The 23438-nt window shown below is 39.0% G+C and overlaps 2 protein-coding genes across 2 annotated transcripts; one reads left to right on the top strand and one right to left on the bottom strand.

Annotated features, from left to right (window-relative positions):
* Positions 1 to 2165: 2165 nt before the first annotated feature.
* LOC125767764 (U4/U6 small nuclear ribonucleoprotein Prp3) lies at positions 2166 to 18522 on the bottom strand. Its single transcript, XM_049434650.1, has 2 exons — positions 17030 to 18522; positions 2166 to 3257 (listed from the first exon to the last, which is right to left on the bottom strand). Exons 1-2 carry the CDS (start codon positions 18351 to 18353, stop codon positions 2506 to 2508), a joined length of 2076 nt encoding a protein of 691 aa, XP_049290607.1. The 5' UTR covers positions 18354 to 18522; the 3' UTR covers positions 2166 to 2505.
* Positions 18523 to 18800: 278 nt separating this feature from the next.
* Positions 18801 to 21403, top strand: LOC125767762 (uncharacterized). Its single transcript, XM_049434648.1, has 2 exons — positions 18801 to 20704; positions 20789 to 21403. Exons 1-2 carry the CDS (start codon positions 19093 to 19095, stop codon positions 21340 to 21342), a joined length of 2166 nt encoding a protein of 721 aa, XP_049290605.1. The 5' UTR covers positions 18801 to 19092; the 3' UTR covers positions 21343 to 21403.
* Positions 21404 to 23438: the final 2035 nt, after the last annotated feature.

Below are 23438 nucleotides of genomic sequence, written 5' to 3'. Positions count from 1 at the left end.
ATTGTAATCGGTCGTTTGCAAATAAATAATAATTTAAATACAAATAAATGAAGAAAACTGAACGCGCTTTTGCACGCTACGCTACGACCACCGCGACCACCGTACGCTGCGAGCGGTCTTGTAGCTTTCCACATTGACCTGTAAGGATTCATAATTCACCCGTACGCTGCGGACGAGTTGCTTTCCACATGGACGCCGTGAGGATTCCACATGGAGGCTGTAAGGATTCCACATGGACTCGAAAGGTTCCACATTTATCCGCCAGGATCGTGTATGCGCCCGTACGCTGCGAGCAGTCCCGATGCGTTCCACATGGATTCCACATCGACCCGGGTCACGCCCCTAGGATCGTGCAGGCGCTCGTACGCTGTGTACACACATGGTGTCTTTGAATGTGTTAGTGTGTATCGACGCGCGATCCCAACACGCATTCTCGCTTTAACAGGATGATCGTTAGTTAGGTAGAGGGAGAAAGGGCTAATTGGGATCGACAGCGTACCGTGTATATGCGTATGTGCACGTTTTTTATCTCACTTCGCCTGTAGGCCAGAACATAGCGGCAATAGTATTTATTAGCAGGCGTGGTTGAATTGCACACTGGGAATTTATAGATAGCGTTGGTAGCCAAATAAGCTTCAGTGTGTCCCGTTCTTTCCTTCGCTTTATTTTCTTTCTCGCTTTCCCTTTCTTTCCTATTGCTGCATTCGGGACACCCTCGTCCGAAACACACCACGACCGTGAACGAAATAATTACCAGGAAATACATACGATTCCTTTTTTTATTGCTCATACGCTCATCATGCGCAAGCGTTCGCTGGACAAACAGGTAAAAAAACTGCCGGCGTTCTGCGAAGCGGACGGTGGGATGGGGTTCGTCAGTGGTTTCTGTAAATATATAGAAGAAAAAAAAACGGAGAGACATGAGAAAACTTTACACTTTGTTTTTTTTCTGTAACTCATTTCGAGTGTTAAAATGCATACCTCTCAAGACGTCGAATATTCAGCACTCTCTCTGATGTGATTTGTCCTGCCATCCTGCGGTTTAACTCCGGCTTCACCCTTTCCGCTTCACGGCCAAACTCTTTCCATCAGCTGATCGACTCGATGGGATTCACTACGCACAAAACACATGGATTATAATTAATTCACTAATCACATTCCCTAGTTTTCACATTACTTACCGGAGCAAAGAATCACTTCACAAAACACGATAACGCTTGCGCACACACATCCGCCTCCAGCAAAGGCCAAACTTATATGAATACGCCAAAGACAGGGCAAAAGCAATTTTGCAGTGAAAGAAAGGAGACAGCGAAAAACAATATAGTGCCACACTCCTCGACAGGCTTCAAAGTGTGGAATCAAAATTGTCTAACACTTCGAGTATGGGACCGTTCAGGTGTGAGGTGGAGTGGTGATTCAGGTTGCGGTGAGGGTTTACATAGAATATGGGAGCGTGTGTCAGTGAGGTAGGGTGGTGGAGTGAGAGTTTGTCGTACGATCGCTCGAAAGTGAGGGTCAGGGGTAGCGAGAATGAAGAAATTTCCCCCCTCTCATGCGATTTCTGCCAAGTGGGTAGTTTGTGAATTGATGTTGTGTTCGTTTATTTATGCATCTTGGGCGCAGATTGCTGTCTGCTGCATGCTGAAGTTTTTGCACTGCTGTCTGCTGCATGCTGAATTTTTTGACGGGACCCTACACGGTGTCCGTAGGACGTGGCGTTGGGCGTCACGTACTGGTGTTGGTGTCCATACAAAAAAACCGCTGTTTGTTACCCGGGTGGTGTCCATACAAAAAAAACCGCTGTTTGTTACCCGTTTGTAACGATATGTACAATATAAAAAATTGAAGGAAGGTAGAAGTGAACAGGTATTGCGGAATAAAGAAAAGGAAGAAAATGTAAAGAATTTGCGAGTAAGTAATGTGCAAAGGAAAATGAATATGAAAGAAGGAAACATGCAACATGAGAGGTGTAAGATATGTGTAAATCTAAAGTACCTTAAATATATGACAAAAATACCTTAATATTAGACTTGTTCAGTCGGGGTCACCAGTTATGGGATTATTGAAGCTGAATGATAATTCTTTGGTGGTCACTTGCATACTGTGTTTGATTCATTACTTAGGCAAGTTTAAATAACAAATAATAAACACGAACGCACCAATCGGTTTTTGGCAAATAACACCTTTATTAATCTCAATACTCGAATATTTAGCCTAAAAATCCTTAACTTCGTCGGTCAGTTTTTTTCTTAACCTTTATTTTCCTTGCGGTTCTAGAATCGCCTCTCCGCTCCTCCGCAACCTCACTTGATTGCCAAAATGTGAACCGACATGGATCTTTTTATGTTATCTATTTCAGATTCAAACAAGGGGCAACGAATTCGTTTATTTTCAACTTATTTATTAAATTCAATATGCGATGAGAAGACATACCCGACTGGTACACTATTAGCAAAGCATTACTCTTTACAATGTGGTTCCCTTACTTTTTCTTTAACCTCGTCATGCATCCTCCGATGCTTCTAAAACAGCCCCAGAGTATGCCAAATCCCAATAATGCTCAACATGATGTTTTTGAAAAAAATCTCTTGCACTTTTTTCCAAGGGGAAAGATTTATACTTAAATTCTCCGAAGTTTCTGCGTTGATTCATTCCTTCCCAAACAAGCACGCATGAATTAGGAATCTCTTTACCATCAGCATTTTTAACTAAATCTTCTTCCCATTTTATACGATGGAGCATGAGTCTTCTATATTTTTTTTGTTGCTTTGGCCCTCCTTCCACCACCACTACACAACAATCGCGAAAGAGAACACAAGCACCCGTTAAGAATAGTTGTTTCGCATTTGTTTCCACCTTAAACTTTTTGCTTTGTTGTTCTTGCAGGTCTCGAATACGATACACAGCAACACTAACTCCCAACGTAGTATCTTCCTTCATTTTACGAATTTTTTTTTCACGACGTTGATCGTCTGTCAATTTACGCGCTGCATTTGCTTCTTCGTGTATTTTTTGTCGCTTTACCATCTGTTCACGTACATGCGCTTCTATTTTTGTTGGGTCTTGCACGGCTTCTGTCCCCAATACGCGCATTAAATTAGAAATTCTTAGTTTCGGTTCCGGCGGTGCTTCTAACCCTAGGCGTATTTTTTCCTGTTCTTCTTTCCATGCCTCACGACGGTTTTGGCGTCGTAGCTTACGTCTTTCCTTTTTGGTAAGAAATACTGGAAGATAGACACCCCGCGATGATTCATCTGAAGTATAAGCAAAATAGAAAAATATTGTTAATAACAAAATTATCATAGACACTTAAATGTACACGGCAAAAATTCTAAGTTTGCTTCAGTAATATTTTCTACTGAAAGCTGTTCAGTAATAGTTCGTTTTGCTGATTTTCAGCTTTAATGTCAATCTTTTGCTGGACTTCAGTAAATCAATTTACTGGATGCCTTCCAGTATTTCATTTTTTACTGCAGATCAGTAATTATATGTGGCATATATCACACTTCACTGAAATTCAGCTATTTTTACTGAAAAAGCAGCAAAATATGTCCATCCATCTTTCAAATGTTGCATGTTTACTCGTGTTCGGTGCGCTGTGCATGTTTTTAGCGTGAAATGGTATTGGTGTTCAATAGCAAATAGTAAATGGTGTTCAATAGTGAATTCAAAGATACGAAATGGATGTTGACCTGCAAATTATCTTGCTCGCACAAAAACAGTGAAAACCTTGACCTGGAGGAGTTATCCTGTGAGTAAATTTTCAGGTAAACAAGCTTAACACTTTGTTGACGGGTGGACGGACATGTCCGTCCTAAGTTAGCCGAATTTTTCTGATTCGGGACGGACTGGTACGTCCTGAATTTTTTTAATGTAATGCTTCTATGCCTGTGAAAAATTTCAAGTAACTAATGACATCGTGCGGCGGGACACGCTATGCTCTCCAGCGCCTAAGACAACAAACGTTCCAAAACGTTCAGGCTAAAAATCCAGACAAATCTGGTGATACCAACACGTTCTGGCGCCCGTCAACAAAGTGTTAAATTTGTTGTGCCAGGAAGATTGAAAAAAAACAGGGATTCGAAAGGAACTTCGAAAAAAGAAACAAAATGTGACTGTCACCACGATCAAAATGTTTCCCATTTCAACAGAATTTCAAGGATAGCTGGTATGTAAATATGTTTTAATAAAAAACAATATTCTGCATTCTAATATTGTATACATCTTCGAACAGATGTTCCCAACTGCACGCAAGTACGATTGGATTAATTTGGATGAATATTAAGGAACCTTCAACTACCGTTGTGGTGACAGAATAAAAATAAAAATTACATCATTAATAAAACTTGCTGGCTATTCAGTAAAACCAACATCCAAACTATTTACTGAATATTCAGTAAAACGAAATGCTTTTTACTGAAAATTTATCAAACCAACTGTCATTTTTGATACAAAACTTTACTGAATAATCAGTACTCACTTTGCCACACTTTCATTAAACGACTTCACTTACCACTTTACTGAAAGATGCAGTAAAATTACTTTTTACTGAAACGATTACTGAACTTTCAGCTGAAAAAATTTCAGTAAAATTTTACTGAACTGCGGTAAAAAAATTTAGTGTGTAAACACTTGCACCTTTAATGTGTACTGTTATTCTAAAGATGCCTATCACTGGCTAATGACTGGCTAATGACTATGAAGGAAACAAAAAACAAAGGAAAGTTTGTTGTAAAAAATTTTGAAACAGTAACATAATTAATTATAATAATAAATTAGCCCATTTTGAATCAGAAAGTGACCATTTCCAGTGAAGGTGATCCCAACAACATGAGAGCTATCCCATTTCGGCAGCACGAGATCCCAAATCAACTGCGAAAAATCCCAAAGCGCTTGATGGTGATCCCAACTAGGGTAAGTGTACCAATTGTTGTGCTAGCACCAATTGTTGTGCTATCGTCGGAAAAATGGATAATATGAAAAAACAAGGATGATTTGCAGTTCCAAAAAAATTTCTTCACATAAATTAAGAGATTTCCTTATTTTCCCATACGTTTCATTAATTTCATAAGCTTATTTTTCGAAAAATCACGATTTTTAGTTTTGCTGTCAAAAAATCTGCAATATCTTAACGATTGTCTAAAACATGACCATTTTTTTGTTTTCAATTTTTAATGAAACTAGAGCCCAAAATCGACTTCAAAAAATTTTAAAAACTTGTTTAAGGCACACTTCAGTTCGAACCACATCGTTTTTGATAATTAAATGATACGAAATACATTATTTATCGTATTTAAAAATAGCACAACAATTGGTGTATGGAAAACCGGAATGCACCAATTGTTGTGCTATTTTCATGTTGGTTGTTTGTGCTGTCGTAATTCACTGATAAACAAAGTGCGTGTATTGGAGATAAGCATATTGACTTTCGGACGTTTCGTAAAAAACGTGTGTCTATCGATTGGACTCTTGTTTATGAATTTTAGTTAAGCAGTTTTGCCACAAACGTCGTTTTTGTGAAAACGCTGTACAAACTCGTCCATACTTGGTACACTTACCCTAGCTCAAGAAAAGGTGTAATGGATGTTTTTATGTAAACAAATAAAATTTTAGTAATAGAATTTATAAATGCACTGTTTGTTGAACTATAAAATACATCTAATGAATTGGTTTGTTTACATAAAAAGATCGATTGAACGTGTTTACAATCCACGCGCTGTCAAACTAGCCCATTTTGAATGAGAAAGTGACGATTTCAAGTGATGGTGATCCCAACAACATGAGAGCTATCCCATTTCGACAGCACGAGATCCCAATCCGCTGCGAAAAATCCCAAATCGCTTGATGGTGATCCCAATTCAACGGAGCTTGATCCCAACTAGCTCGAGAAACGGTGTAAGTACAGGTTCCGACATTTTACTCATTCATGAGTATAACCATGTCGCCGTGATGAGTCGAGTGGAAAAAGATTAAATGGGTAGGGTAAGTGCATCAGTTTTCGGCAGGTGTGTAATAAAAGCTAAATTATACGCAAATGCGTTATACAATGCGGTCAAACACTATTTTAGAACGTAAATACCAATAGATATTCTCCAAATACGAAGTTTCGCTGCATTTAGCCCAATATTTACCGAGATATCACAATTTCAGGGCTGTTACAGAAGTCTCTATTTTAAAACCGCGAAATCCGCGCCAACCCATTTGAAATCCGCGCCAGATTTTCAAATCCGCGCCAATACGAAAGTAACTCATAGAATTATTGAATCAAGGTATTGATAATGAAAAAACGTACTCATTTTATTTTTACCCGATGTTGGAACATTTGAAACAAAATGTAGTTAATTAACCCTCTATGATGATTAATTGAATAACCGCTTTGCCTATGATGCAACAAATTGTTAAGTCTACACCTTGTATTTCCCAGGGAGACAATGCCCCAACGACCTGTCACAAGCAGGAGAAAAGAAGGATAAAAACAAGAAGTTTGGAAAAATGCATAAAAATCGCAGACAACGCCTGTGGAGACAAATAAATATCTTTTTTTGCCACCTGCGAGCAACGTCTGTTAATCGGTGTTCGGCAAAAAAAGTATTATTAATTAGCAAATTTCCGAAAAACGAAATTTTCTAACACTGCCAATTTCTAGAATCCACAAAGTTAATAAATAAAATATTTGGTAAAAGTTCATCATTACGTACTATGCAAAACTAATAGTTATTCCATATTCTGTGCCTGGCACTACCAATATGCTGGAATTTCATGAAGTCTGATTCAATAGCTTAGTTCAATGTTAAAAAAATGTTTAAGAAAAAAATACTCAGTAGAAGATTGCTACACACTATAATCATAGAATTAAAAATTCGTAAATTCGTTTCATCCTGCTGCTTCTCCGTACGAATGAAATTCTTCAATCCACCAAACTACCAACAAATCCGCACGCTTTCTCGCTTTATTTGTTTGATATCATATGTGGCAGAGCGAGAAGTTGGCCAAAGCGAGAAGTATGACACACTCAACCATATTGGAAAATTTCAGCGCGAGACTTTTTTGTAAGTGGCAGAGATGAAAATAGGTGTTCAAAATATTTAATCATTTTTTGCATCTTATGTCCTACAAACAAAATGAGTATGCTTTCCCATTACGTCCACTACATTCAGAATTGATAAAATGGGCAATTTTTCGATTTTGATTATGAGGAGATTTGCTCCGAAGTAAAAATAATGACGATTTTAGACGTTATTTTGTACATTTACGCAAAATCCGCGCCGATAAAGGGTACAAACGCGCGAAATCCGCGCGAAACGCAAAATCCGCGCCAAACGCAAAATACGCGCTAGCTGTAACAGCCCTGCAATTTTCCTAAAGTGTTAACAAATTTTCGTAAAATTTGTCAGTCCATAACTCGGCAGGTACTGGAAATAAGAAACCACTGCATATAAAAAATGAATGAAGCACTTTTCTGACAGATAAAATGATTTTAAAATTTATGCTATTTAAAAAAAATAAAAACTCGATAAATTATTTATTTTTCACTTTAAAGGCTGCCGAAAATGGGTACATGCCATGATGTTTGACAGCACAAAACTGTGTGATTTTGTATGCAATGACAGCGTGGTCTACTAGATTAAGCATGAAAGTATTGGTACATGGCCCGCAAACTTCATGCGCAAACTCAAATTATTGAAAAGTTTACGTCAAAAAGATTTCGGTTCGTTTAGCCGCGTGAATTTCACATAACCGCCCGAAATTTTATGTTGGCGCAAACTTACTGTCATTTCTTTGCATAAACATTTTGCCGAACATATTAAAGGCAGTTTAGGTATTTTTTTTAATTTTTCGATTGAGTTAAACTACAATGGAGAATGTATGGTAGTTTCCCCTAAAAATATAAACATTATTGATCATAAATGTAATGTCGTGTTTTCCGGGAGTTTTCAACCCAATGTCAAAATGTTTGCGGTTGACGATTTCAGCTCGACGAGCTAAAATTCTTTTTGAGTTTGAGTAAAGTTTGCAGCTTTCTATGTTTTCAACCGCAAACTTTTTGACTTCACGGACCGTGTACCAATGTCTTGAAAATCTGACAGCAAAATTGTCGAAACGGGCAGCATAAAATTACATTTTTAACCACTTTGCGGCCACAAAACTAGCAAAATAAGAGTAGAAAATTGTTTAAAATTTATTTTTTTAATCATTTCAGTGGTTTAAAACGTTTAATGACCCTTATTTACGCTGCCGAAAATAGGAACACAGCCTTCCGAAAATAGGAACATTTCTGCCGAAAACAGGCACCAAACCAATGTTTTCATTTTCATAAATATTGCACATAAAACGAATTAGAATCACGAAAATGAAAATGCAGAAAGATACTACGACAGTTTATCAACCGAAATAACATTACTTTCAATCACAAATATTGCAAATAATAGGTGTTTCTTCGTTTTTTGCAAAACAGCTGCACTAACCTGCTGAAAACTGGAGCATTTACCCTAATTTAAAACAAAAACGTGCGAGTGCGTTGAAAAGAAACATTTCATACACATTAATTGACACGGAATACAGGTATATAGTGTTGTGCTTAATGAATCTTCTGAATAGAATCATTCATATGAATCTTCAGTGAAGGATCATTCAATTCATGAGTCGACTCCCAACAGATTCATGAATCATTCAATCTTCGACGATTCATGAATCTTTGACATTCAGATTCAGAATCATTCATTCAGTTCAAAGATTCATTCAAATTCATAAATCTGAATCAGATTTACCCAACACTACAATGTACCGAGAGGGAAAAGTACCACATAGATTACTTTTTACATAGATAGATCGGTAAAGAATTAAATGAAGTTATCAATTTTAGACCGACAACACTAGTGATAACAGTTTTATAAGTAGCAAACATAGCCGTACTTGAAACATGGAAAAACATTTACTTCTGCCTGATTCCAGTTTCGACTTTCGCAAAAACAAATCAATCACAGACATGATTGAAATGTCAATCAACGCCATAACGAAAAACAACAGGAAAAATACGGTGGAGTGGTTTTTATAGACGTGCGTACAATAGTGTATTAACAAATGAGCTAACAACAATAATGCAATCCCTGTCGATATACAACGAAGATATTGCTTGGATTAGCATCGTCCTTTAGAATAAGAGCTTAGAAATATCTGTTGATAGCGAAATAATAAAAAAAAGATCGTCGAACGGGCCCCCCAACGGGTGGCTCTCTTCAACATATACACTAACAGATAGCGGGAAAATCAAAGTTTTGCAATACGGAAATTATTTGGCTTAAGTCTTAAATAAGGACCCCCGCTCTCACGGTCACTCATCTGCGTGTCAATTTTTCGTACAGGGTGGTTCGGAGGCTATGCAATGTTGCCTAAATTTGATGTATTTTATAACTAAAAATACATTGTAAGGGGGTTTTCGCATAGTGAAAAGTGATTTATTAATCGAGGAACCATGTTCCATACACGTGTGTACACGGTACACGTGTGAAACCATAACATTTTCCTCATTTTTGGCTCAACTTTGCCCCATAACTCGGTCGGTATCCAACGGATCGCCAATCTGTCTTCTGATCTGGGAAAATGGCACTTTTGCCTACATTTCGTCCATGCACCACTAATCGCTACCATGTCTCTGGCCAAAGCTATTCGCGAAAGCAACTGTTGCACTTTTTCGGGTATTTGGTGCAATTTTCCTCATTTTTGGCCCAACCTTGCCCAATAACTCGGGCGGTATCCAACGGATCGCCAATCTTTGACCTGTGGTCGATGGATGGCACCAATTGCTACATTTTCTTCTTCGACGGCCATGCCCTCAGGTGTCTGTGCCTCGAAACATAATAAAAAACACGCATTCGTCACAATTACTATTGTGAACCACCCTGCACGAACGGTCTCCTACGATGCCGCTTGCGTGGTCGCAAGCACTATCCCGTTAGTTCTTCTCCTAGAGGAGGACATCCGCTGCCACGACGAAAAGGTAGCGAGGGGAAGTCCAGGACCAGACGTACGAAAGCGGCAAAGGGAAGAGACCATGGGACGCTGGCAACAACAATGGACAGCCGGAGCGGGGCAGCCGAGATCGCCGGGGATGAAGACGAGGAGAATTATCCCGGACATTATGTCCTGGGTAAATCGCAAGCACGGAGAAATTGATTTTTATCTCTCTCAACTCTTTACAGGGCATGGGTTTCTCCGGAGGCATCCTCGACGGCTCGCCAAACTGCCCGGTGTGTAAACACCAAGTGGAAGATGTCGACCACGTAATGTTCCACTGTCCACGGTTTGCTCGAACCCAACACGAGATGCAGCAGCAGAGCCACACCCGCTTAACGATAGAAAATCTTGCAGCGGAAATGTGTGCCAACAGCAACACATGGGAAGCAGCCCGGACCGCCGCAAGGACCATCTTCAGAAACCTCCAAGTGAGATGGAATGAGGAAAGTCCACCTACGGCCAGACGGAGACGACAGCAACGACGGCGGAACACGGAACAAACGGGACAGCAACAGCTGCCGCCGCGACCGCACCAACGGATGACGACAACGGAAGCAGCAGCAGCAGCAGCAACGAGTAACCAGGGCAGCAGCAGGAGCTAGACCCCACCGGAAGTAGCGGCTACGGACGGGCGGAATTAAGCAGCAGCAGCGGAAGGAAGGCACGAAGCAGCAGCAGCAGCTGAGACAACTAGGACGGATGACGCAGTAGCAACATTGGAAAGCAGCAGCGCGTCAACAGGATGAGTGAATCGCACAAACGTTCCTGTATGGAGTACTACGCACATCAAGCGCATCGCCAGGGTTCGGATCAGGTCGAGGAGTGGTTTAGTTAGGGTCCCATCGGCTGCCGGGCCCCTTCACGGGCCCAGCGTCACGATGAATCCCACATAAACCATCTCGGAGGGATTGGTTTGTAGCCGCAAGCCGCCCTTCGAGGCGGGTATCTTTTGAAGGTTCCCTCCCCGTTAACAAAAAAAAACACCCTGCACGAAAAATAGTCACTCAATTGAGTGAGCGTGAGAGGGTGGGTTCTTATTTCAGACTTGAGCCGTTTTTTTTTGCTTCTAACCATATGCACAGGTTAGCCACTGTGTATAAGCTAAAGACGAGTTTGCCAATTTGTTCCCATCTCGCTATATTCTCCAATGCACCTAAGAATCGTAGGGTCCCCTTTAAATCGAGAACGAACGTTTTCCAATGAATTATATGGACAGCCGGGGCCCCTGTATTATCAATGAGTTTTTTCCCTGAAAACCATATGCACAGGTTGAGTGTGTGTTTCATAAAGGTGCTGGGCAACGAGCGCTGACAAAAAGATGACAAATTTTTCAAGTGACAAAAACAGCTTGTCAACTGCGAAAAATAGTTGTTTTCGTGGCCGTACACACATTTGTACACTTTGTCAAAACATAGCAACCCATGATTGACAAAATCTCCATCATCTTCAACGCACACGAAAATTCAACGCGATGGAAGCAGTTTTACAGTAATTTCGGCTTTAAATTAATTAATTAAGATGGTCTGTGTCCTTGCAGGGATGAAATACAGTTAATTCAACAAAATAGAACACCGCAATGGTCAGCAATTCTTTAAAGCGCGCTTGTTTACGTTTTGAGCAACGTCAAAATTTTGTCAACTTTTCGTCACCATTCTTGTCAACATTTTTCGTGGATTTTCTACAAAATAAAATTTTGTCAGAAGCTCAACAAAGTGACAAAAGCTCCGTTTTGACAAATATTTCACCTTTTTGTCAGCTCTCGTTGCCAGGCACCTTAACAGTTGTACAATAGTTTCAACTTGCTTTGCTACTTCCAGCGTTGTTTTCGTTCCAAAATGTTTATTTTGCTTGGCGTATTATTTGGCTAAACAATTTTGAAAAAGAAAATAGAAGTAAGAATTTACGTTGCTACCTTCTCATCCTAAAAACAATTATAGGTGCAAAAAACCTACTTTGTGTTTTTGTTTGAACCTGGGTGCGTTCGTTCCTTTCAAGGAACGGAACGAACCTAGTAGATTCGGAACGGAATTCTCATCACTACTTTTAACACTTAACTAACACGTTCTTGAATCCCTCTTGCAGTCCAAACAAGTTTTGAGGTGTATTAGTTTCAAGGAATGCTCAACTATCGACCGTTTTTTCTATATGTGCTCTCCCTACGAATAACCGGCTATAGCATGTGTGATATCATTACTGAGAACCATAATCGGCGCAGTGTGAACTGAGTTTAACTCATTATCAGTATCACCTCAACCACCAAAGCGATCACTTCAGACTATTCGTACAAGTTAATCGGGGGCAGTACGGACCTCGAACGACGAAAATCCGTTCGACGCTCACGAGGAAATGAACAGGACGACATGTAGCTGCCAATGTTTCAATGTCGTTTATATCTACGATCAAAGGGTTGACAGATGCATGGCTAATAGGAATTTTAAATTTTCTGCCGTTACTGATGTATTTGGCCTTAATGTTAATTTACTCAATGCAACAAAAAACACAAATAAATTCAATTAAACTTACATTTTACTATTTGAAAGTGCTTATTAACGTTCATTGAAAATTAAAATTACTAAATTTATTGAAAAAAATCCATTGCCAAACACATTCTTTTAAAATCCGCAGCTCAAAACCTCGCGGATTTCTCTCCATACAAACGGGAACGTTCGAATCCGCCAGGCCCAGTTCATTCTTCTCGCGCGCAATGTACGGTAACTCAATTGAACGTTATTTTAAAAATGAGTGTCTAGTGAACACTGACTGACACCGGCGGCGAACGGATTTTCGTCGTTCGAAGTCCGTACTGCCATCGAATATCAAAGATTGGTATCAGTGATCAAAATTGCTCTTGAAATGTCTGTGATGACAAAAAAGAAAATCGACGGATAATAGCGGATGGTCACTATCCTACTTGTTTACAGAACAAAAAGGTAGGCCTGTTTGTTTAGTGTGCGGGAAAACTATTGGTGTTATGAAGGAGTTTTATCTTCGCCGGCGTTATGACTCGCATCACAAGGATAAATTTAGAAAAGTTGAAGGACCAGCACGAGACGAAGAACTGAAAAAGCGGATGATACAGTTAAAAAAACATCAATGTTGTTTTGTCAATCCGCAACAAATTAGTGACGGAGCAGTGAAAGCTAGTTACATAATAGCAAATGAAATTGCTATATCATCAAAACCATTCACGGAAGGCGAATTCGTCAAACGATGCATGCTGTTAGCTGCAGAAAATTTGTGTGCTGAGAAACGACTAGATTTGAATTCTATAAGCCTGTCCAGAAATACAAGAGCAGAAAGAATTTCGGACCTTGCTACTGATCTGGACCATCAGCTGAAGGAGAAGGTGAAACATTTTGTGGCGGTTTCAATTAACATCGCTCAGTTAGCTAAATTTATTAGGGGCGTAAATGCATCATTGAATATAACGGAAAAATTTCTCCAATTGGCACCGTTGGTAAATACTAAAACGGCAGAACATATATTATGCGCTGTTCGAGATGCGTTAGATATGATAGGGTTGGATTTGTCACGTGTTGTAAGCGTAGCTACAGATGGTGCACCGGCAATGATTGGAAAGAAATCAGGCGTTGTTCAGAAAATTTAAGAAAAGTAGAATCAATGAATGGAAGGCATGTCTGGATTTTCCATTGCATTCTGCATCAAGAAATGTTATGTGCCACAAATATTAGAATGGTCATGTTATGGACGTGGTTGTACGCACCGTCAATTTTATAAGAGCGAAAAGTTTATATCACCGACAATTTGAAAACATCCTTAAGGAATGCGAAATTTCACACAGCTACCCTATTATATAGAATTTCAGAAATTTGGGTTGGAGACCTGGCATTTTTCGGTGGCGGTCCGGTGGTGCATGTGATAAACGGCGCCGGTCCACACGACCGGACCGGGTTCAAATCCCATCCGGATCGTTCCCCCGTAGCAAGGACTGACTATCCGGCTACGTGGTAAAATAAGTCTATTAAGCCAGAAATGGCCGGCGTGACCTGTAAGGTCGTTAAGCCAAGAAGAAGAAGCAGCAAATTGATAAACTGTTGATAAACTTGATAAACAAGGCATTGATAAACAAATTGATAAACAAGGCATTATTCGACCATTCAATAGTACATGGTATTCGGCAATCTGGATCGTACGTAAAAAGGTACAGCACAAGGTGTACCTAAAAGGCGATTTGTTATAGATCATTGGAAAGTGTATCAAAAAACTGTTAGTGATCGGTATTGAGTTCCCAACATAACAGGGATTTTGGATAAACTTGGAAGTAGTATGTATTTTACTACTCTTGACCTTGCCCCTGGTTTTCATCAGATATACGAATAGGACATCCCTAAAATAGCGTTCAGCGTTGACAATGGTCTTTACGAATTTGTTAGAATGCCATTCGGTCTGGAAAACGCGCCGTCAACATTACAAGAATCTTATAATTCAGCTTGACAGATTTTTTACGTAAGGAAGTATTATTTCTTGGACAAATCGTTACTCCATAGGGCGTAAAACCCAATCCTGAGAAAATATCAGTAATTCAAAATTGGCCAATCCCACAAAATGAAAATAATGTCAAGGCTTTACTAGGAGTAATTGGTTATTATAGGAAATTCACTATGAATTTCGCTAAGATTCCGAAACCACGTACTGCACAGTTACGAAAAGAAAAATCTTTTGGCATGACTGAAGAGTACATATCTGCTTTTGATAGATGTAGACAAATACTAAGCAGCAGTCAGATCTTAATTAGTGATAGGTAAAGTTGCACAATTGGGTGTGCTGTGCGCACACGCAAGCACACTGAGGTGTGCTGTGCACACACCTAGCACAGGGCACACACCTAGGATCAAGCTTCTCGGAGGCCCCGATCGGGGGAAGTCAAATTATGAAAATACTGAACTCTACAAGCGCCAAAAAAAATCAGACCCCCTTTAGCCTCGAAAAATATACCAACAGCGTTTGCCTCACGAACCCTCAACAAAAGTGAGATAAATTATTCAACAAGTGAAAAAGAATTATTAGCCATAGATAGAACATATAAATATTTTAGACTGTATTTGTACGGGAGAAAATCCATTTTGTATACAGATCACAAACCACCCACATGTGTAATCAATTTAAAAGATCTGTACAACAAATTGATAATGTATATACATAGATTAGAGGAAGAGATAAGGCATAAACCAAGAAAACAAACGGACGGGGGAAGATTAAATTTGATATCTAGAACTAGATCTCAATTTTTAGAAATACTGTACATCCATCACAAATTACATTACAAGAACTTTTTGATTCCTAATTTTTACAGATGAATGCATCGAAAATCAGAATCTCGCAGTGCATGCTACAGGATTTAACTACCCCTGAGAAACAAAATGAAATATGTAATTGAAAAAAAAATCATGATAGAACACATAGGGGAATTGACGAAAATTACCATGTAATGATACAGAAGTATTATTTCGCAAAAATGAAAGATAAGATTCGTTCTTAAATTAATTTCAGTAAAATCTGCCTTAGTAACCAAAGAAACCGCTAGAAATTTTTCACATAGATATTTTCATTAATAAACCGAACTTATTTTTAACAGCACCGTAAAAGTTGCCACGTTTTGCAATAATCATTCCAATAAAGTCTCGTTCTGATGTAAATAGAAGTTTAGTGAAATTGCTTACAACCTATGGAACTCCAAAAATTGTCTTGTGTGATAATGAATTAGCTTTTAAATCAATAAAAATAAGAGCATTAATATAAAAATTAGAAGTAGATGTTCATTACACCCCTTCAAACCATAGAACGGCAAATGGAATTGTGGAGAGCTTCCATTCAACCTTAACGTAAATCTTTCTTTGTATTAAACGAAAATATAATGACTTAACTCATTAGGAAATTTATAACTACCACGTTATATAGCAACGACAAAATATCAGCAGTATTCACAATGCGACAAAATTAAAAACTGTTGAGTTTTTTTTCGTATAAAACAAAGCGATGATAGGCCATCTGAAATGCATAAAATTTTGGAAGACAGAAATAAATTGTAAGATGATGCAATGCTCCGACTGCAAAAATATCAACACTAAACCAACTTTCGAGGAAAATGAATCAGTCTACAACAAACGACAAGGAATTAGGCATAAGAGAAAGGCAAAATTTAACAAAGTAACAGTAAGACAAAATCGAAGGAAAACATTTGCTGGTAGTAGGTTTAACCTGATAAGTCTAATGTTAAACGAAATACGGAACATATGATGAATGTTCGCTAAACACAACACACTAAAAAAATTGTACACTGCATAGAGTTAGACTCGATCAAGCGAAGACGCTCGATCTTTGACCACCGGAGTAGTTATAACTGGTGTAGTACTACGCTTTCCATTATAGAAACCATTATTCTCTCTTTTACTAACCATGCGTTACCCTTCATGTCAATCCGGTTTATTCAAAAACAGACAAAAATTAGGCAAAAATAACCATAATGTTTTCTTCATAAACCATAATGTTTTCTTCGATTATTACCATTATCTTTACAACAAATAGATAGGTTTCAACCCGTTTTCCCAAAAATCAAGGCTGTGAAGTGGTCTAATGTAATGAGTTCTGCAGAAATCGTCAACAGTCATGGCCCCGCGGAGGCCATTTACAGGTTAGTACATTTACTTTTTGATTTGTATCAAACTAAAAATCTCTCTCCAGTAGATGAATTCGAATCCACTTTTATGAACTGTAATTTGCAATTTGTATTTTTTTAAATGATAATCAAAATTAAATAGTTTTATAAAACGCAATTTACAACAAACATTCAATTCAGAAAAAACTAATCATAAAATCTGTTGCCTCATCAAATAGGATCATTGTTTACGGCGCAAAACACACGTAGTTACATGTCCAAAGTAATCATTACATATGCATGGCCTTTTTGGTCAAATACTTTGACACAGCGCTAACATACTCATAATCAAATACATTCAAGTTTAATAAGACACAATAATCATTCAGTACTTACTTGGGGGTCGCATTTGCGTAGGGTGTTCAATAAGATTAGTAATAGATGACTCTCTGATAGAAATATTTCCCTGTGCATCTAGTGCGTTGAAATCATCCATCAGTATAACAGAATCCCACCACTCCATTTGGGGTACATCGCTAATATGTGTATCGGATTTTGGTGCAATTAACGCAAGCTTCGTAGCAGAGCTAATGCCAGTTTTTCGTGCTATTTGCGAAATTTCGTTCTGTAACTTTTCAAGTTGAGCCTTCATCCGCAACCTTTCTGCGAGCAGTTGAAATTTGCCTGGTTCATGAAAACGCAACGAGCGCTTAATTCGCAGAGCAGGTTTAAGTACAATGCGATCATCGTGAAATTGTGTTTCATTCGAATCGTCCACAGCTATGCGTTCTGAAGCTTGTAGATTTCTTGATGTTTCCCGTTTTTTTGCTCGAATATTAGCCTTCAGAGTGGGTGTAAGTTGCGGTACAACAATAGTACGACCGCTACCATCCACAGTACGCCCCTCAGCATCCAGAATCAGCGGTTTGGGTTTATCAACTGGAGGCTGTTGTTGTGGCAGAACATTTGCCAATGTGCCAGAAAGCTTCGCACGAATTTGTTCTTGAAGTTTAGCAATTTTCTTCGACCGTTCGATATCTGAAATAACCGACTTATTTTCAGTTTGAACATTTCCCGAATTATTTGAATCCTCATCAATAGCTTTGGCAGCTGCAGAAAAAATTTTCGCATTTACGGTCATTGCAGCGGCAACAGCTGTGGCCGGTATGTTTGGGTGCTTATTTAACTTCATATTTTCTAGCTTTCGTTTACGCTCTTCGATTTCTCTCTGTGCGTTTTCCATCATTTGTTTTATATGAATGGCAGAAAAATTGTTTCCAGCTAAAGTATCGCTCTTGTTACTAATGCTGATCTCACCGATGTTAGATGAGTTGACGGCGACGCTGCTGATTTCATTCCCATGCTTGGTTATTTTTGCTCGATGAGACTGATGGGGATCAAGCGCCGTTTGGTCAAGCGGGCGTTTTTTGCAATCATTTGTTGATAGCTCGCTATCGTGCGGAATGGGAAGACCTCCATGCTGCTCCTTGATCCTTAAATTATCAACCAAATCTTCTATTTTATCGCAAATTCGCAATGCTCTACGTTCGTCAACAACGAACGATAAGTCTTCGCTCAGCTTGCGTCGATCAAATCCATTACACAGATTAGATTCTATATGAGCAAGTACTGTACCATCCGAAGTGCCGAGTACCTTGTAAACAACTTTTTCTAAGCTCGGCCGAACGTCTGATAGATTTTGGCGAATTAGATCCGACATAGTGTAAAAGGTGGACAAGAATTAAAGCGCAATAATGATTGGTACAGAAAACTTTAAATTTGTTCGTACGAATCGGAATATTTCTTGCAATAAAACGCACTGCAATGACGCGCACACATCTTTTTTTTCAACACACGATGAATGATCTGTCAATCTGTCAAAAAACCAAGGTTCCTACAACTAGCAATGAGGTATCCGGCGTAAGGATTATTTTGGTAAACGATTGACATGATTGCCGAAACGGACGGAATATAATAAATTATTTAACTATTTTTGATGAAAAATTTAAGCAAAATAAGTGTGGAAAGCTTTTTACAGCTATTATTTTCTTCTTTTTATATCTGTAAATTACCTATTCACTCAATTCTGTTACGTACTGTTTGAAGATCATACCCACCCTACAAACATCTTGTGCAGACGATGTGACACTGTGACACAGTCTGGCGAAGGTGTCAAAATTGACTGCAGATTTTGTGAATGTCATTCGAGAAACCTAAAATTTTCGATCACTGTTTCTAGTTTTGTGTTGCTGGATAAGGAAATAATCGAATTTTAGATACCCGTTTCGCTGGGGTCGCCTAATCAGCTAATGTCGCCATTCGAGACGTGCACGAAAGGTCTAAATTATCTAGAAAAATAACAATAATTTATCAAGACATATTTGTAGCAAATCGTAACGTAAATACAAAACTAACACTATCAAGTTTATGGTGCCTATTTTTGTACAAGACCCTAAAAGATGGATCCGATTGGCGTAGATAAAACTATGGCTGAACCTGATTTTCCATCATCAAGTCGAGTGTCTGGTCTTCGACAACAAACATGCGAACAAGGCCGTAAAAGGAAATTATCCACTGAGGTGGATAGCAAGACGGTGGAACCAGATGCAAAACATCAGTTGGTAGAAGAAGCTAAGAGCTTCAATAATGCCACAGAACCGCTTTGGTCAACATTGGCCGTTAATATTTTAGATCTCAGTGACGAAATACTGTTGTTGATATTTCAACATTTGGATAGTAACAGTTTGCTTCTGCTATCAAAAGTTTGTTTAAGATTGCAGCGGCTAGTGGCTGACAAAACACTATGGACAAATGCTGATTTCACCTCAGCGAAATTAACTACAGCGGAAGTACGTCAACGCATTAGCCACCTACAACCAGCCAATACAAAAATGTTAAAGCTTCGTGGTATGACAAGTGTATATCCTGCAGAAATGTGGAATGTGCCAACGCTAACAGTTGGTATTCTGCAGACAATCGCAACGCGTTGTACTTTATTAGATCGATTGGAATTAACAGAAGCATATTTGGATATGAACAAAATCAACATTACAATGTTTCCCCATGCTTTACGTTCGTTGGTATTTAGAAAGTGTGCATTATCAGTGCAAAATATTAACAATCAGTTCGTGTTGCCCAACCAGCAAATTCGATCATTTCTAACGAACATGTACAAATACCTCATTCGCCTGGAAGAGCTCACAATAGAATATTGCGCTTGGTTCGACACACATGATTTAATGGTTCTTTCTAAACTTCCGAATTTACGATACCTCAGCCTGAAGGGTTGTGCTAATATAAAAGATAGTGTCCCATACGCCAGTTTAGCAACGCGGTTCGGATTCAAGAAGCTCGAAACACTCGACTTACGCGACACACCGATATCGGATTCAGATGTCAGCTGTTTTAATATTGTACACTCTCTGAAAGAATTAAGGCTGGAATGTCCCGAACATTTGCGAACGGAAAGAGGACTAAACGAATATAATGAAGCAGAACGGCAACGCGTTGAGCAATTACACCGTTTGGCTATGCCAGATCCACACCAGAATGAAGATGCTGATCGTCCCGGGGATGATATTGCTGCAAACCCGATTCATATCCATAACGAAGCACCAGTGGAAGGTGCCCAGTTGCCTCCACCTATTCCGCGGCCTAGACATGGAGTGTTTGAGATACGCATAATACACGGTGATTATCCAGGATATGCTGGTGGAAATCAGGATAATTTAATACGATTCGTCCGCGATCCACAGCAACCGATTGCAAATATTCCTGCAGAGCCTGGCCGAAGAATGCCAGTAGCAAATGAGAACAATAGACAAGATAGACAAAATATTGTACGGATCATCAATAGAGATTTGCTGCTGCAACGGCGTGAAAATGTCCTATTAAATCATAGAATATTACGTCAACATGGAGATCAAATGCAAATAAACGCTGCCTATCAACGCATTTTCGATGCCGGCGGTAATCATGTACAACGCCCTCGTCCTGAACCGCGACCTGACCGACCAGATGACAGAGGTTTGGCTGAAAATCCACCACGTGAACGTCTTGTAGAACACGATGGTAAAGTAAAAACGTTACCATATTTAGAATCTTTGGGAGCGCTTGGTAACTTACTAACTGCTTATTCTTTATCCCATCTTACAGTGAACTTGCGTTTGCATGATGAAGCGAATAATGTTCCAGTGCAGAATGAAAACGAAGAACAACCACCACAGCAGCCACCACCACCACAACGCGTACTACCACATGTGATTATTATGCCAGGAAATTTTCAGGAACTTGTTCACCGGCCAGGCAACGGAAATCAACATCAAATTTTTGTAAACCTAGGCATAGGGCAACAAGCGCCAAATTACGTATCATTAATTAGTGATCGTGGTATTTGTGCGTACGGAGTGTCACGTAATGAGCTAGCAGGAGCCCTTCTGGATGAAATATTACACCATAACCTTACTGGCTTGGAGCGTTTGTCCATACGCAATTATAAGCTTGTCACCGATACATCGCTTGATCATCTCGAAACAGCAGCACCGCACTTGAAGCTTTTAGACGTAACAGGAACATCTGTGACTGCTCAAGGAATTCGCAACTTTAGACTTTCCCGTCCTCATTGCGTGGTCGTCTCTGACCATGACAAAATGGAAAATGAATCAAATCCTGTTGTAAATTCTGAAGCTGTAAGCGTAGATCGTCTTTAATGAATGTCTAACATGTGAAATACTTATAGTATGAGCGTAATACACTTTTGTTTGCCAATAATTGAGAATACAGTAAAACACCTATCGTATTTTGTTTGAAACGATAAAATTGTGCTATTGTTTCGTTTATTGCGTATTTCATTCAGGGTTACATTTTATTTCAGTCAAGAGGAGTTCATCGAAGAACCTTGTCGTATTGTACGGAACTACCAAATGCTGGGAGAAGCTGGAAAATTCAACCTCGTACGTACTGTTGTCTTGTGGGAATTCTAGAATTCTATTTCTTTTGTACGTAACGAGCAGCAGCAGCATCCGACGCAGTAACAAATGTTCGCTTTAATTTGCCAGTTCGTGTATCACGATATTTGGACACAATATCTTTCGATAATTCTGCCACCAGGCGCATTGTTTCCGCAGGATATTGACATCCCAGAAGCTCCATGTTGCTGAACACTTGTGCGAGACAAACAACTTGATCTTCCGGGAAATTATTTTTATGACACTCCATAAATGTTTTCTTTAATTCCCAATGCTCGTCACATTCGTAGAAAGTTTTATATTTTTCAACGTCGAAGGTCATTTTTAAATACAGTGTATTACGTGAAATTGAATGCGATTCCTAAAGGAATAACTTCACAAAATCTGAAACTCTTTTTAATCAATTGTAATTCGTTGTTTTGAGTATCATTTGGTATGTGTGTTTGTGTTTATGTAGATGTGTTGATTACAGTTATTAATTTTGTGTTTATGTTTCGTGATTCAAAAGCTGACCTCTAATGAAACCAAAGTGCGTATAAAAAGGTGTATTCATATAGAACAGGGATGAGCAACCCCAAGTAGAAATTGTCAAGCGAAAAATAGGCCCGATGGGGGGTGAAAGGTAAAAATTTGCTCGAATCGTGAGATGAAAGAAACTTCGCCGTAGGAAAGAACAGGACGACGATAAAAGTCTATGATGGTGTTGGTGAACGTCACCCATCCTATGGCGGTATTTTCAAAACAAAAACAAATCGTATGTCCTAACGAATATACGCTGAACGCATTTTCAAATCTCCTTCGCGTTTTTAGTGTTTTGTGGCTCCAATTTTGGTGAAAAAGTGTTTAATTATGTATAGTACAAATCGTTTAAAGGAAAGTACAGGGTCATTCTATCGTGCTGAAGTTATTTTGGGACAGTTTTAAAAGGAATCAGAAGCAGATAAGTTAGCGCCAGTTCAGAAGGACTAGGTAAGTTGCATTTATTTTCTTTGTGTGTTGTGTTTTATTATATTCATATAATAAACCACAGGACAACGAGCGTTTAATTGAACATATAAATCTTCTATGTTTCAGAAGTTGGATAGCCGGACGTTAAAGCGGAGGTACAGGAGGGTTCTAGTGGTGGAATAGATTTACGAAACGGAATGTTCGTAGACGAACTACAATTGGAATCAAGCCGGAACGGAAGAAGAGGGTAAATATACTTAGACTGATAGTTCAAATATGCTAAGGATGTGGGATTGTCTCTTAAAACTAATAGTTCAACTGTAATTGAAAGATATGTTGTTTTTAACTCTATTATTAATACTATTTGTTTTCTTTGCTTAGGAGTCTAAAACCACCTTTCAATGTGCCGCTACGAGTTGATAAGCAGTTGATAACCCTTGCCTACTTTATCGTAATGTCTTTTCTTCTTGGCTCGTTTTAGGTCTGCCAGAAATAGTTTGTAGGAAATCCACTCACTATTGCGACATCCGACTGATTAATTCGCATTTGGCTCGATCAATGAGCTGGCTATGCTACTATACGCATCGTGCCGAACAGATAGCTGATGAGCAACGTCCTGGGAGGACATGAGCCTTACTTCTTCTAACGGTTGCACATTAGCGTTAATATTAACGAATTAGCATAATTGTTTAGTTAAACAGCTTAACTAGCTGTGGACAAAAATAGTGAGCGCGTAGATTACCTTTCCCAGGATAGTCCTTTAGAAGTGACCAGATAAGATATATGTAACTAAAGTTTCGCTATAAAGGATGATGTTTTATAAACTGCCCTCAACGTATTAGTCAGATTTTTGTAAAAAGAGTATAACTAAACTATAAGTTAGAACAGTA

The sequence above is a fragment of the Anopheles funestus genome, chromosome 3RL (genome assembly GCF_943734845.2).
Source record: "Anopheles funestus chromosome 3RL, idAnoFuneDA-416_04, whole genome shotgun sequence".
Taxonomy (NCBI): Eukaryota; Metazoa; Arthropoda; class Insecta; order Diptera; family Culicidae; genus Anopheles; species Anopheles funestus.
The sequence above is the reverse complement of the archived record's forward strand: the minus strand, read 5'-3'. Positions and strand labels throughout refer to the sequence as shown.

What these genes read in the sequence shown, in the direction of transcription:
- LOC125767764 (XM_049434650.1), bottom strand. Translation starts at nt 18,353, where the DNA reads ATGTCGGATCTAATTCGCCAAAATCTATCAGACGTTCGGCCGAGCTTA. An exon ending in TACGCAAATGCGACCCCCAA is followed by an intron (nt 3,258 to 17,029) that starts GTAAGTACTGAA and finishes CTTATACTTCAG; the next exon opens with ATGAATCATCGCGGGGTGTC.
- LOC125767762 (XM_049434648.1), top strand. Translation starts at nt 19,093, where the DNA reads ATGGATCCGATTGGCGTAGATAAAACTATGGCTGAACCTGATTTTCCA. An exon ending in ACGTCTTGTAGAACACGATG is followed by an intron (nt 20,705 to 20,788) that starts GTAAAGTAAAAA and finishes CCCATCTTACAG; the next exon opens with TGAACTTGCGTTTGCATGAT.